Genomic DNA, 11,808 nt, shown 5'->3' on the forward strand with positions numbered 1-11,808 from the left:
CACAAGCTGCATGGTATATTTGAACTCATTTGTGGATGGATGGATATCTGATAGTGATCCCTGAATATCCTAAGCATTATAATGGAAATAGGATGAAGACTTCCCCTTTCCCTCCCTTGAAACCACAGTTTCTGCCAGGGCAGATGATCCCTTTTCTGCTTCAATGTTCAGCCCTTACAGTCCCACCTCCTGCCTTACCAACAGGTGTGGGGATCCCCTGTGCTCCCTCACAGGAATTTTGTAGGTTATAAATTTGTTAAGAAGCTTAATCACAATAATTACAAAGACCCTTCTTATGAAGTGCTGTAGCCATGGGACTTGGCTACCCTTGACATAATAAGATGGAAAAAGAAGTACATTTCTCTTGGTGCAAGGACAGATTGAAGGTTTAATGCTGTGCAGCTTTGTAGATGCTGGCATAGGGTGGGGAGCCAGGCTTACTCACAGCAGAACACTCTCATGTCATTGAGAGCTGTGTCATCCCACTTTCCCTGGGGTTTCTCCACCTTTGTTTGGAGCCCACAGATGGCCCCAGAGGTGCAGTTGCTGCTCCATGGGCCGAAGTGACCCCCAGAAAGCCCCCAGCCCTCCAGGTCGGTGCCGTTGGAGCAGGCGAACCTCACATTGTTGACGGCTGTGTTGTCCCACAGGTACTGCCACCTTTCCACACGCAGCGAGAACGACACCAGCTTGTTGCTGGAGCAGAGCTGGGCCTCCGTCCAGTTCCCCCACCTGCCAGAGGAAAAAACAACTTATCAAGGCTTGTCCAGCCTCTGCTGTGCTGCAATCAACACCATGATCTGCCCGGCAGTCCTGGGGCAAGGGACGTACATGGGGGTGGCAGGTTTCTAGGAGCACCTGCTTCACTCTCCTTCCCCATCATCCCTGGCTGCCCAGCCACCACCTGCCCCAGTCTGCAGAGCCCCTTGGCAATTTCAGGTGCTTGCTATGTCCCTGTTACTCAATGTGCTTTCCTAAGTAAGCATTTGAGGAAAAGGAGAAAGTATTGCTTTAAGATCTGTAATTTCTGATCTTTCCTTCATTTTCAAAGCACTGTTCCTTTCCCTGGGACCAGACCTTTACTCTGAAATCTTCACACTTTGTGGCCAAGGGGAACTCGCTCACCTCCTCAAGAGGGATGTTGAGCCACCTTCACAGGGGGTGTGGCTGCCTACAGAGAAACCATTGCATTGGTTTCCCTTCAAGCTGCCCAGGAGCTGCTGCCTGGGAGGAGGATGAGGAAGTGAAGGCTGCTCACCCCCCCACGGAGGACTCGATGACCGTGCCGTCCGTGCAGTGCAGGCGGACGCCGTTCAGAGCCGTGTCATCACCAAACAGCCAAAATCCCTGGAAGGGCTGCACCTTGGAAGAGGGGAAGAAAAAGGGAGAGGTCACCCTTTCAAAAGAGGTGATGAGGGATGGCAGAGTAAGAACATCAGTGCAGCTGGGAAGGGCTGTGTGGCAGTTCCATGACATTTCTCAGGAAGCCCATTTGCTGTTGGCCATCTCTGTTTTTCTCCAAGCAGTGGAGCACGTGCTCTGGAAAGAGGAATGCTTGGTGGCTACTGTCCCAGGCCATGCCCACACTCCCAGCACGTGCTGTGATACCCAGAGCGGGCATGCTGGCAGGTGAGACTTGCCCCTGGGAACAGGCTCTGCTGTACCAACCTCAGGAATTTTCTTACCCACAAGACCCCTCTGCTAAGGAATCACCTACTGGCAGGAGCCTGGAGAGATTCTCTGTGCTACAAATTTCTTGCTGAGAAGCCTGCACGCTGCAGATACAGCAGAAACTGCTGTGATGGGGCAAAGTGCTGTGGCCAGCCCTGCTGCAATCAGAACAAAATAACATTGCCTCACAGCAGGTTTTGTTCCCCATGCTGGAGAAGAAGTCAAAGCTTACCTTCAATGCAAATCCCTTTGCGTAGCCTCTGGGGCAGAACTGCTTGTGTCCCCACGAGCCCCAGGGACCTCCATTTGGCACGGTGAGGACAGACCCATACTGCCGTGCCTCTGTGCCCCGGGGGCAGCAGGAGCCCAGCAGGCAGAGGATGGCTGGGATGAGCAGCTGCATCGCAGGGAACTGGCTCAGCTCCCTGCCTCTCTGCATGGAGGGGCTGGCACAGGGGAATTTATTGGCCAGGAGAGTGGGGAGTGTCAGCAAAGCTCCCCGGCAGCGCTCCTTGTTGCTATGTACTGCTCCTGCTGCCTGCCTGCCCTCTCTGGGGAGGCCTCCTGGGCTGCCCTGGCTGGGGGACTTGCAGGGCTCTGAAAACTTGAGGATGCAAAGGAAGGAAAGTTATTCCAGTCTTCAATTACCAATGGAACGGCCTGCTTCTGTAAGAGCCCCTTAGTGCAGGGGAAGGGGGAATGTTGCTCTGATGTTACCCCTTGGGTGGAATTGTAAAGGACCCCAGGTGCTGACAGCACCCAACAGGAGCCAATGAAGACAAAGATGTCTTACTGTGTTATTGTATCTCATAGGCAGCACGAACATGACAGAAAGAAAAGAAATACAAATGAAGGGCTGTGTGATCAGGGTCCTGCTCAGGAGAATGAGTAGCTCATGGATATCTTGCCATGCCTGGTGGCATAGAATTTTCTAAGCTGGAGGGGTTGATTGGATTTCTTCATAAAAGTGGCTGCACCCACAGGCAAGAGCAATGGGTTGTTGTCAGATGTTGTGTCCAGTGAAGAGCTGTGAATAAGTGGTATTATCATCCCTCTCCATTAACCATGATATGGCTTTTGGGATATATGGAAAGTTAGGGTTGAGCAGTGTCAGAGATACCTACAACTGTACATGAATCTTAAAGAAAGCAGTGAAGAGAAACTAGGTGGAGAAGGAAACTCCAAGATGACTGATACAAAAAAAAAAAATAGAGATGTTTTACAGTTTGTAGTTATATTCACAGAGCTGAATCTTTCTCTGTTTGAGTCCCACTTATTGACAGGGCTTGTTTTCTCTGTCTTCTGCTTTCACACATCTTCTCCTGTTTCCTCTCTAACAGTCTGAGCTGTCCTACCACTGCAGGTGGCAGAAGGGAGATCCTGGTTGCAAAAAAACCCTGCTAAGCTGATTTTTTGTTATTCCTTTTGGTTGTGTGGGGAGGAGGTGGCAGAGACAGTGACACTGGGTTGGTGGTTCTGGGATACTGCAGCAGGAAGCAGTGAAAACTATTCACACAAGTAATTAACTGCCTGTGGGAGAAAGTGAATGCTGGCTGCATTTCTATAACTTCACGGTGGGGAGCATGAAAACAAACAAGGAACTAACTCAGCTTTATATTTCCTCCCCTGTCTCTCATTAATTTTTAACTCTTCCAGAGTGAGGAATCTTCGTGGGTCAAAGAACTTTTCCTCCCCTCTTCTCTCACCCCTTTCCCTACAGAAAACTTTCCCAGCACTAGGAGGAAGGAATGGACTGAAATAAAAATGATGGGATCAGTATCAGCAGCTGAATTTGTGCTGCTGGAGTGCAGGGCCAATGAGTACTTTTGGGTAGACCTGCTGATACACTGAACTTCCCTGAGCATCCAGTGATGCCTCTAACATCCCTGCTAATTAACAGCTTATCACCTGGGGAAGCTCTTGCTCTTCACCCACTGCTTCTTTTTCAGTCGACCTGCAGTTTGCTAATCAGGCAGGAAAAGTACCAGCTTGCAAGGCTAGGATGGGTGGGTTTTTAATTATGTAACTTTGGAAAGCTGGAGTTTGAACTCAGAGAGTCTGGCAACTTCTCTGCTGGTAAGCTATGGCAGCTAGTGGTAAGGTCATATGTGACATGTCCTTTCTTCTTTTAATCAAGGTATTGGAAGGCCATGATAGTGTTAGACTCAGCAATTGAAGACATGATGGCCAGTGCAGAACAGTAGGAGGTAATCACACAGCCAAAACATCAAGATTAAAGAATGAAGTTCTTGCAGTAGCCTTATTGACATTGCATGTACACATTTACATTGTAGACAGCTAAGTGCAGGTTAGGTGAATGCCCCTTTCCCTAGGGCAGAAGGTATTTTGTCATTTACTGTCCATTTATAAGATGGTGGGGCTCTCCAGGAGCTGTGTTCTCAGCTGACCTTCTCTAGAACATAAACATTCTTAGATGGTGGTGAGAAACAGCCATTTTACATTGTGTGTGGGCTGAAAACATTCCTGCAATGGCCTTTGTAATGTCATTGGAGATAAAAACAGTTAAACTCTTCCCACATCTATAAACTAAATATAGTTCTTTGATAAAAGACCTAGTATCAAGAATTCTTCAGTGCTGCCAAGGGCATCAGTCAGCCTTTGAAGCTGACTGACACTGTACTCCTGTGGCTGTCATGTCAGTTTAAAAACAGATGCAGTGCCTCAAAAGGCCTCTGCTCCCTTTGGCCCTCCATGGGTTGCAGGTGCACAGCTGCTTCACCATGGGCTGCGCCTCAGGCTGCAGGGGAATCTCAGCTCCAGTGTCTGGAACACCTCCTGCCCTTCCTCTGCCCTGACCTCCGTGTCAGCAGGGCTGTCCCTCTCACATATTCTTACTCCTCTCTCCAGCTGCTGTGCAGGAATTTTACCCTTCCTTAACTATGCTCCATATTCAGCCACCAGCATCGCTGATGGTCTCAGCTCTAGTGAAGGTGTCCTGGGGCTGGCTGGCATTGGCTCTGGCTGGCATTGGCTCTGGCTGACATGGGTGCAGCCACTGGCATCTTCTCACAGAAGCCACCCCTGCAGTTTCCCAACAAAGACTTTGCCACAGCACACAGATGCAGCACAGATTGGCAGATCCCACTGTAGCATCTGAGCTGGAATAAGAGGCGTGTAGTTACTTGTCACCACATTTCCTTTCTCAGAGAAAAGCAAGGCACAATTCTTCCCAAGGATATTTCTGGGTGCCACATTCTCTGAACATCAGAGAAGGAAAACACAGTTTTTATTAGCTGTGCCTGTGTTTGTGCAAAAGTAGAATGCAATATGAAGATTGTTTACCCAAATTGACAGTGTTTTGTTTCCTTGGCCTATCAGGGCAGAGAGTGTGTGTGTGTGTGTGTCAGGACTGTGGGCTGATAGTCATGGGATTCTGTGCAGTGGTGTGCAGAGTTGAGCGCTTGGCAGATTTAGTTTAGATGTAATGTTATATAATATAAAATAGTATAATAAAGTAATTATTTAGCCTTCCATCTTTAGATAAGATGGAGTCCTCCTCATCATTCCTCCCTGCCACGGGGTTCATCCTGTTTCTATAGTTACTCCCATCACCTTTGGAGCAAAGTTTTAAAATTGACCACATGTTTGCCCCTGCGTAACTTTCCAGTAATTTTAAATGACACATCCATCACTGCTGTGATCTTAGCTTTTCCAGTTTAGAGACATAGATCTCCTGAGTACTTATTATCAGTCTTAGTCATTCATTTCTATTCACTCTGTGACTTTTTAAATCTCTCTTCTGAAGTAATTTTGATTTCTACCTAATCTTTCTTAAGAACCCTAACCCCCGAGAATGGCTGGAGCCATTTGAAGACAAAGTTTCTTCCACTAGGAGCACTGAGCAAATAAATAATTTTAAAATGGCCATATCTGCTGTGTTCTTTTATAATATCAGCTGGGCCTACAGTTTTTTTGACAAGGTCCTGAATCTTTGATGTGAAGAAACATTAATAGCATTTATTCCCTTTGCCATTTGTTCCTCAAAGTGCTTTTTGTCTGCCATTTTTTCACATGCAATCTACCACCAGATATGTTACTTCTATTTTTTCCATCTGGCTGCAATATTAGCACTCACTGTCTCCTGCAGCCTCCTTTACCTTATGATATAACACTGACAATTTTCTTTTACCCTTTCCTAAGTAAAAGTTAATTCCTTGTGTTTCCTGGTCCTGTACTTCCAGCACCACAACCTTCAGGCTGCTCCTGCTGTCTGTCAGTCTACAAGCCCATGGGTTTCCTTGGGAGGCTGCCTTTGGGTGGGCAGAATGGAGAAGGACCCTGTGCAGGGTCTCTATCTGTGGTTTTTTGGTGAGAAAGGGGAACAGAGAGCCAGGAGCTGCTCTGAGCACTCCTGAGGACCTGGAAACAGAGACCTAAAGCATTGTCTTAGCCCTGAGATACAGAGAGAGATGGGCATCCTGCAGCTCTGATGGTGCTCCACAGCCAGCCTGGAGAGATTACCAGGAGAACTTTTCTGAAGGTCTGGAGAGAGGATTGGGGTGGGGGGAAGGGGGGGAGATGTGCATAAGTGAATTAAAATTAACTGAGAATTAAGTGCTTCTCTTTGTGTATGAAATCTATCAAGAAATTCCTTCCAGGTGGTGAGCCCTGGGAACTTTATCACTGGCAAAGTTTTGTTGGTGTTTCATTCCAAGCAAAGCCATAGCTATCCTAGCATGAGGTACTGCTGCCAGCTCTTGCTCACTTGGAAGACCAAAAAAAACCAAATTTGACAAAAGAATTTTTTTTTGTGGGGAAAAAAATCTTCAAAACTTGAGTGAATGTGACCTTCAGAATCTTTATCTTTCTTTTAAGTTATCCCTCCTTTGAGCAGGGCACTCAGGTTCTGTGGAAAAGCCATGTCTGCTGAGATGTTGTTTGGGACTGAACTGGTGTAAAACTAGATATATGGCAGTGTTACTGCCATAACTGTGACAGCAACATCCTTCTCTGGACTTGTCCTCTGAGTTAATTCTGAACACATTTCTTGCCTGATTTATGCTCTTCCTCACAGTTTACAGAGTCACTTCTCTACTTTAATCAATTTCCAGACATTATCTCATCCCTTCTCTTTCCTAAACCACACAGATTTATCCTTTTGAGCTCTTCCTTTGCATTTCCTTCTGGTATTTTCTGTGTTGTCTGGGAGCTTTGGATATTTGAATAGTTAAATCCCCATTACTCTTGTCTTCAAAGTCTCAAAATTCTTCTTTAATAACATCCCTCCAGTCCAAAACCTGAGTTTCAGATATTCTTGTAGCTCTTATACTCCAAGGGCCCATTTGCTGATTGCAAACAGAGGGGAAGAAAAAAACCCAGAGCACCTCATAAGAAAAATACCTCAAGCACAAATGAATTGTGAGACAGGATATTGAAAGTACAAGGGCAGAAGGTGGATCATGGGAAAGGAGAAAGGTTCTTTACTGTCATTGCAAATCCCTTGATAAAGCCAAGGAGGAGCAGCCCCTTTGGAGCCTCCATGGGCACAGCTGGGACAGGGCTGTGCTGCTGAGCTCCATTTTCCTGAGCACACAGGAACAGAGCCAGCAGAAGGTTTGCACATCAACAGTTCATCTTGATCCTACAGAAAGAGCAGTCACTGGGTAGCTCCTGGCTTTGGGAATGAGAGAATTTCTACTGCAGCACCACAGGGTAATTCAGCCCCTGTGGTCACTGCTGCTGTCTGCTCCTGTGTCATCTGAGTGGCTGCCAGGGTGGGACAGCCCCTGCTCAGTGCAGCAGCAGGACAGGAAAGCTGGCAGTGATTGCTGAGGACCTGGGAGAGTAGGGCAGCTCTTTTGAGTTATAGGAGAAACAGACAGACTGGTCCTAAGTTACATCCTCAGCTGGCCAAGCAAAGGTGCAGCCAGAGAGCTTTTCTTGTTTTATGCCCCTCTTTATGGTCGCATGGGTTTTGCCTTTTGACCCCTGTCTCCAGCAGTGTCCTGCTTTGGTGATCCCCCCAGGCCCATTGATTGTCTTTGCCCCAGGCACTGCATGCACCATCCTCTCCCATCTCTCAGCTCCTCTCTGGGACACCTGGCACATGGGAGGTGATCTTGATTTGGTGGCTGTGTGACACACCCACAGCACAGGGACACACATTTGTGACTTGCTATGGCTCTGACTGCTAAATGAAGCAGATGACATGCATGATGTGTTACCTTTTTTCCCCCTCATATGGGAAATGAGTAATAATCTGAGTTTAGCTTTGTTTTCTCCTCTCTCTTGCCTGACCAAATCCAATTTCCACAGAAAAGTTTCATGAAGAATGAGCAGGGTGGCCTCTGGGAAGAAATTCATGATCAGGGAAACGCCAGGTCAGGCCATTATTAATGGTGGTCTCTAAAATAAATAACAAGCTTATTAACTTTGCAGGCCACGGCAAGATGGAATAGGCTGCAAGTACTTTGGAAGACACAGCTTGAGCTTGACAAATGGTCTTGTCAAATTGGAGAAATAATTTGAGAAAAATAGGATGTCATTCAGTTCTAGGGACAAGGGTGAGCTCCCACCTTCTCTGGAAATAAGCAGCTGCATGAATTAAAACACTTGCATTGACATCACTCTGCAGAGAAGGGTCTGGGGCCATAAAGGATCAGAGGCAATGCGTGAGTCAGCGGTGTCAGGTGGTCTCCATGCTCAGAAATGTGAACCAAATTACAGCCTAGGAGACAAATGGAGTGAGTTTTCTTCTCAGCAAGTGTGGGCTCCCAGCAGGGCTGCTCTGCTCCGCTGAGGGCACTGAACTTCCAGCAGGATATGGCCTGGCTGGATAGAGAACAACAAAAACCATCGGTAGTCTGGAAAACCTGATCTGTTCATAACGAGCATGAGAGCTGGGACTGTGTAACTGGGCTGTGGGAGGACAGGGAGAGGGGTTCTTGGGAATAGCCCTTCAGTCAGGGGTCTGCAGCCAACTGCTGCCCTGGGAGCATGTGGGAAGGACAATGCAGGGAGCTCAGGAAAAAAAGTCTACCCCAGGTTTTTCTATCTTCTCCCTCACTGGGCTCCCTCCATGCCATGAGCCTGGCTGGGTGGCAGCTGTAAGGAACCAAGGGGGAGGCTGGTGGCTGTGCAGGGACTCCTGTTCAAGGGGGAGATGCAGGGACTAGGCTGGGGAGGTAGGCATTGCTCCAAGGACTGAAACCATATCAGAATAGGAGTGCCATCACCTGGGCTCTGCAGGGAGCTTAACAAGGCCCCAGGCACTGCAAACAGCTCAGAGCTGCTGTGGGAGAGGACAGCATAGGAGCCTGCAACAGTGCAGAATACTGCTGTACTGTGGAAGGGAATGGACTGGACTCTGTCTGAAACAAAGACTAATGGATGGGTACTGTAGCAGGCTAAAGTTAGCCAAGGTGTATCCTTAATAACAATAATTAAGCTTAGGGAGGCTGAAAGATTATCCCTGGAGGATTTTTTGGGAAAGTTTGAGCAGAATTGCATCAGTTGTGCCTAGTTTGCAGTGACTGATTTGGAGTAGGAATGTTCCAGGAGACCTCCTGAGCATCTTTCCAGACCAGTTTGTTCTGATCAAACAACTAATTCTGCAAGCCAGGAGCCCATCCTGACCTTCAGCTGCTGAGCTGTGGCAGAGCCCCCAGGAGCTGCTCTCTGCTCTGGAGACTCACTGGGCATGTAGCTTGTCCTGGGCACCCAAGTGGGCACAGCCTCATGGGGAGCAGTGCAGCTCTCGTGGGCATGGCCCAGGGTGCACCACAGGGACCCTGAGGTATTGGCTGCTGCAGGTGAGAGGGAATGCACAGGAGTGGGAGGGGGATGCCAATTCTCCCTCTCAGCCATGCAGGATCATGTCACATTTGCCTGTAGGCTTGCTGGGAGCAGCTTTCCCTGGGGCCTTGCTCAGCTGCTTGCCTCTGCATCACTTGGGTTCTCCCAGGTACGCGAGCCTCCGTCGGTGCCTCAGGGAGGGGAGTGTGAAATGTCAAGTGACAGGAGACTGCAGGAGCTTCACACCAGTAAATGGGTGAAGGCTACTGCCAGAAACACCATTATAAAGTGTTCATTTTCTCTGTATTTCCAGGATAAAATTGGGAAAACATTGAGAAACAAGCAAAAGCTGGGATCTGTTTACACAAACTGTTAAAGGAGAATGTAAGTAACCAGGGCCACATATACCTTACAGCATATGCTGTGTTTATTTGATTAAGTATATGAAAATATCTGTTAAATCACATATTATTGCATGTGTTATGTTTTACTGTGAATGTAAGTCCATCCTGAATTTCCCATCCCCTCTGCAACTGGCCAGCAGACTGGAAGTCCTAAATAATCTTCAACCTTTATTAATACAAGCTGGACTAGAGCTGCAGATAAGAAACTGTGGGACATCAAATTCCTGCTGCCTGGGGAGTCCTTTTCCTGACCAGCAATGTGAGCCTAGCAAAGGGTAAATATCCCCCAAGCAGCACTGAGGAAAACAAAGAAATAAATCCTGCCTAGCACTGACATAAAAGGAATACCATGGAGCCAATTTTCTGGGCTACTTGCACTTTCCTCCAGCTACAGCATTGTTCATGGAGCTGGGTGAGTGAGCCTGCCTGAGCACTGGCACAGGTCTGGCTTGGGTTGTGGTTAGGAAACACCACCTCAGACTGGCACCAGCTCTTTTTTAATGAACAGATGGGGAGGTGAAAGGACATTTGTGAGTCAAACAGGGAAAAGGAGAGTAGAAATAGCAGTTAAATTGAGTAAACTCTCTCAAAAAACCCCAGACCTAAAAAACCAATCCCACTTGAGCTTCTCTGCTATTGCCAGGCATGGACTACCTACTTAAGTGAATGATTTAGGGAACAGGACTCCCACTGTGTGCTTTGGGATATATTCACTTTTTTGCAACAGTTTTATGGGACCAGAAAACTTTTCCAGTCTGTGTCCCCCTGGTGTAGCAGCAGTGAAAACCTGATGTGATGGAGCAGGGACAGCAGATCTCCAATGCACCAGAAGCAGCTAGAGCTCTTGCAGCAGCTGGGACTCATGAACACTGCTCTCCTCTGCAGAGGTGGAGTGTATTCCACTTGGGACTTGCTGGGGTCTTGGACCTGAACTTTGCTGTGCTGCTAAGGAGATTTGAGTCATCCCTGATTTGTTTTGTCAAGGCATGTTCATTTCCTGATGTTCTAAGAAGGCATTTTCACTGGCTAGCATTTGAATTCTGTGATACCTCCGGGTGATGCTCAGGTGGACACACCATGGTTGGTGTGGTTTCAATACCAATCCACAAAGTTGTCTGTTTTCTGAGTATTTCTTTCTCATCCAGGCTTTAAAGCTGAAGTCCTGGATTTTGTGTTCTGCCTTGCCCTTGTCTCCCCTCTCACTGGCTTGTTGTCCCCAGGCTAGAGCAGAGTGTTCATTTCTTGCAGCAGCACAGAACATAACAGCTCCCAGCATCATGGGAGGGAAGAGCCTAGGCTTGATTTGCATTAATTTATGCACAAAGGCTTCCTTTTGTCTGAGGTACTTTTAGCTAATAGATCCCTCACTGGCCAGAGCCAAGGTGTAATTACATGATAAAATTGTGCAGATGTGGCCACAGAAGAGACTCATGCTGTTAATGGAGTGTTTTTCCACAGAGACTTGACCCAGTTTGGAGAGAAAATTGTGGTGGTATTTTTTTGAAATTTCTTTTTTGTTTGTTTTTTTATTTTATCCTCATGTAGGGATACAGTTAAAATAAAAAAGACACCAGCCTCAGTGGTGAAGCTACTGTGGCCAAGCTGGTTGGACCTGAATTTCAAGAAACTTTGCTCTTCTATACCTGACTGTGGGTGAAGAAGGGACAAAATGACCAAAGCATTGAGGAAATTCCCCAAAGCAGGTGTTACTCAAGTGAAGTGTGCAGAGACCATTTGTAGTGTTCAAAGCCCTTCAAAGACTGAGTGCAATACTACTTGGAGGAATAGGTGAAGATGAGGGAAACAGAGGCTGACCTCTAGGGCATTTATATGGGAGGTTAACAGGGTTTGTGTCTTCATGGTTAGGCCTGTTTTTGTGAAAGATTTTCTTGAGAAATGTCCATAAATTTTCAAGAAAAGGAAGAAATTAATATTCCAGCTGCATAAAATTACTGAAAAACTGGACATTCTGAGGGAA

The 11,808-nt window shown here is 47.2% G+C and overlaps 1 protein-coding gene across 1 annotated transcript; it reads right to left on the bottom strand.

Moving 5' to 3' along the window:
* Window positions 1-368: 368 nt before the first annotated feature.
* On the bottom strand, window positions 369-2,074 carry LOC139593149 (vitelline membrane outer layer protein 1-like). Its single transcript, XM_071433840.1, has 3 exons — window positions 1,904-2,074; window positions 1,259-1,362; window positions 369-732 (listed from the first exon to the last, which is right to left on the bottom strand). Exons 1-3 carry the CDS (start codon window positions 2,072-2,074, stop codon window positions 438-440), a joined length of 570 nt encoding a protein of 189 aa, XP_071289941.1. The 3' UTR covers window positions 369-437.
* Between the last annotated feature and the right edge of the window lie 9,734 nt (window positions 2,075-11,808).

Source organism: Agelaius tricolor, unplaced genomic scaffold (assembly GCF_023055355.1).
Source record: "Agelaius tricolor isolate 1412-34295 unplaced genomic scaffold, bAgeTri1.0.p SCAF_9, whole genome shotgun sequence".
In the NCBI taxonomy this organism is placed as follows: Eukaryota; Metazoa; Chordata; class Aves; order Passeriformes; family Icteridae; genus Agelaius; species Agelaius tricolor.

Excerpts from the sequence above, each read along its gene's own strand:
- LOC139593149 (XM_071433840.1), bottom strand. The coding sequence starts at position 2,074 with ATGCAGCTGCTCATCCCAGCCATCCTCTGCCTGCTGGGCTCCTGCTGC. Across the intron at positions 1,363-1,903 it reads CAAAGGGATTTGCATTGAAG|GTGCAGCCCTTCCAGGGATT; the intron begins GTAAGCTTTGAC and ends CCCTCTTCCAAG. Across the intron at positions 733-1,258 it reads ATCGAGTCCTCCGTGGGGGG|GTGGGGGAACTGGACGGAGG; the intron begins GTGAGCAGCCTT and ends TTCCTCTGGCAG.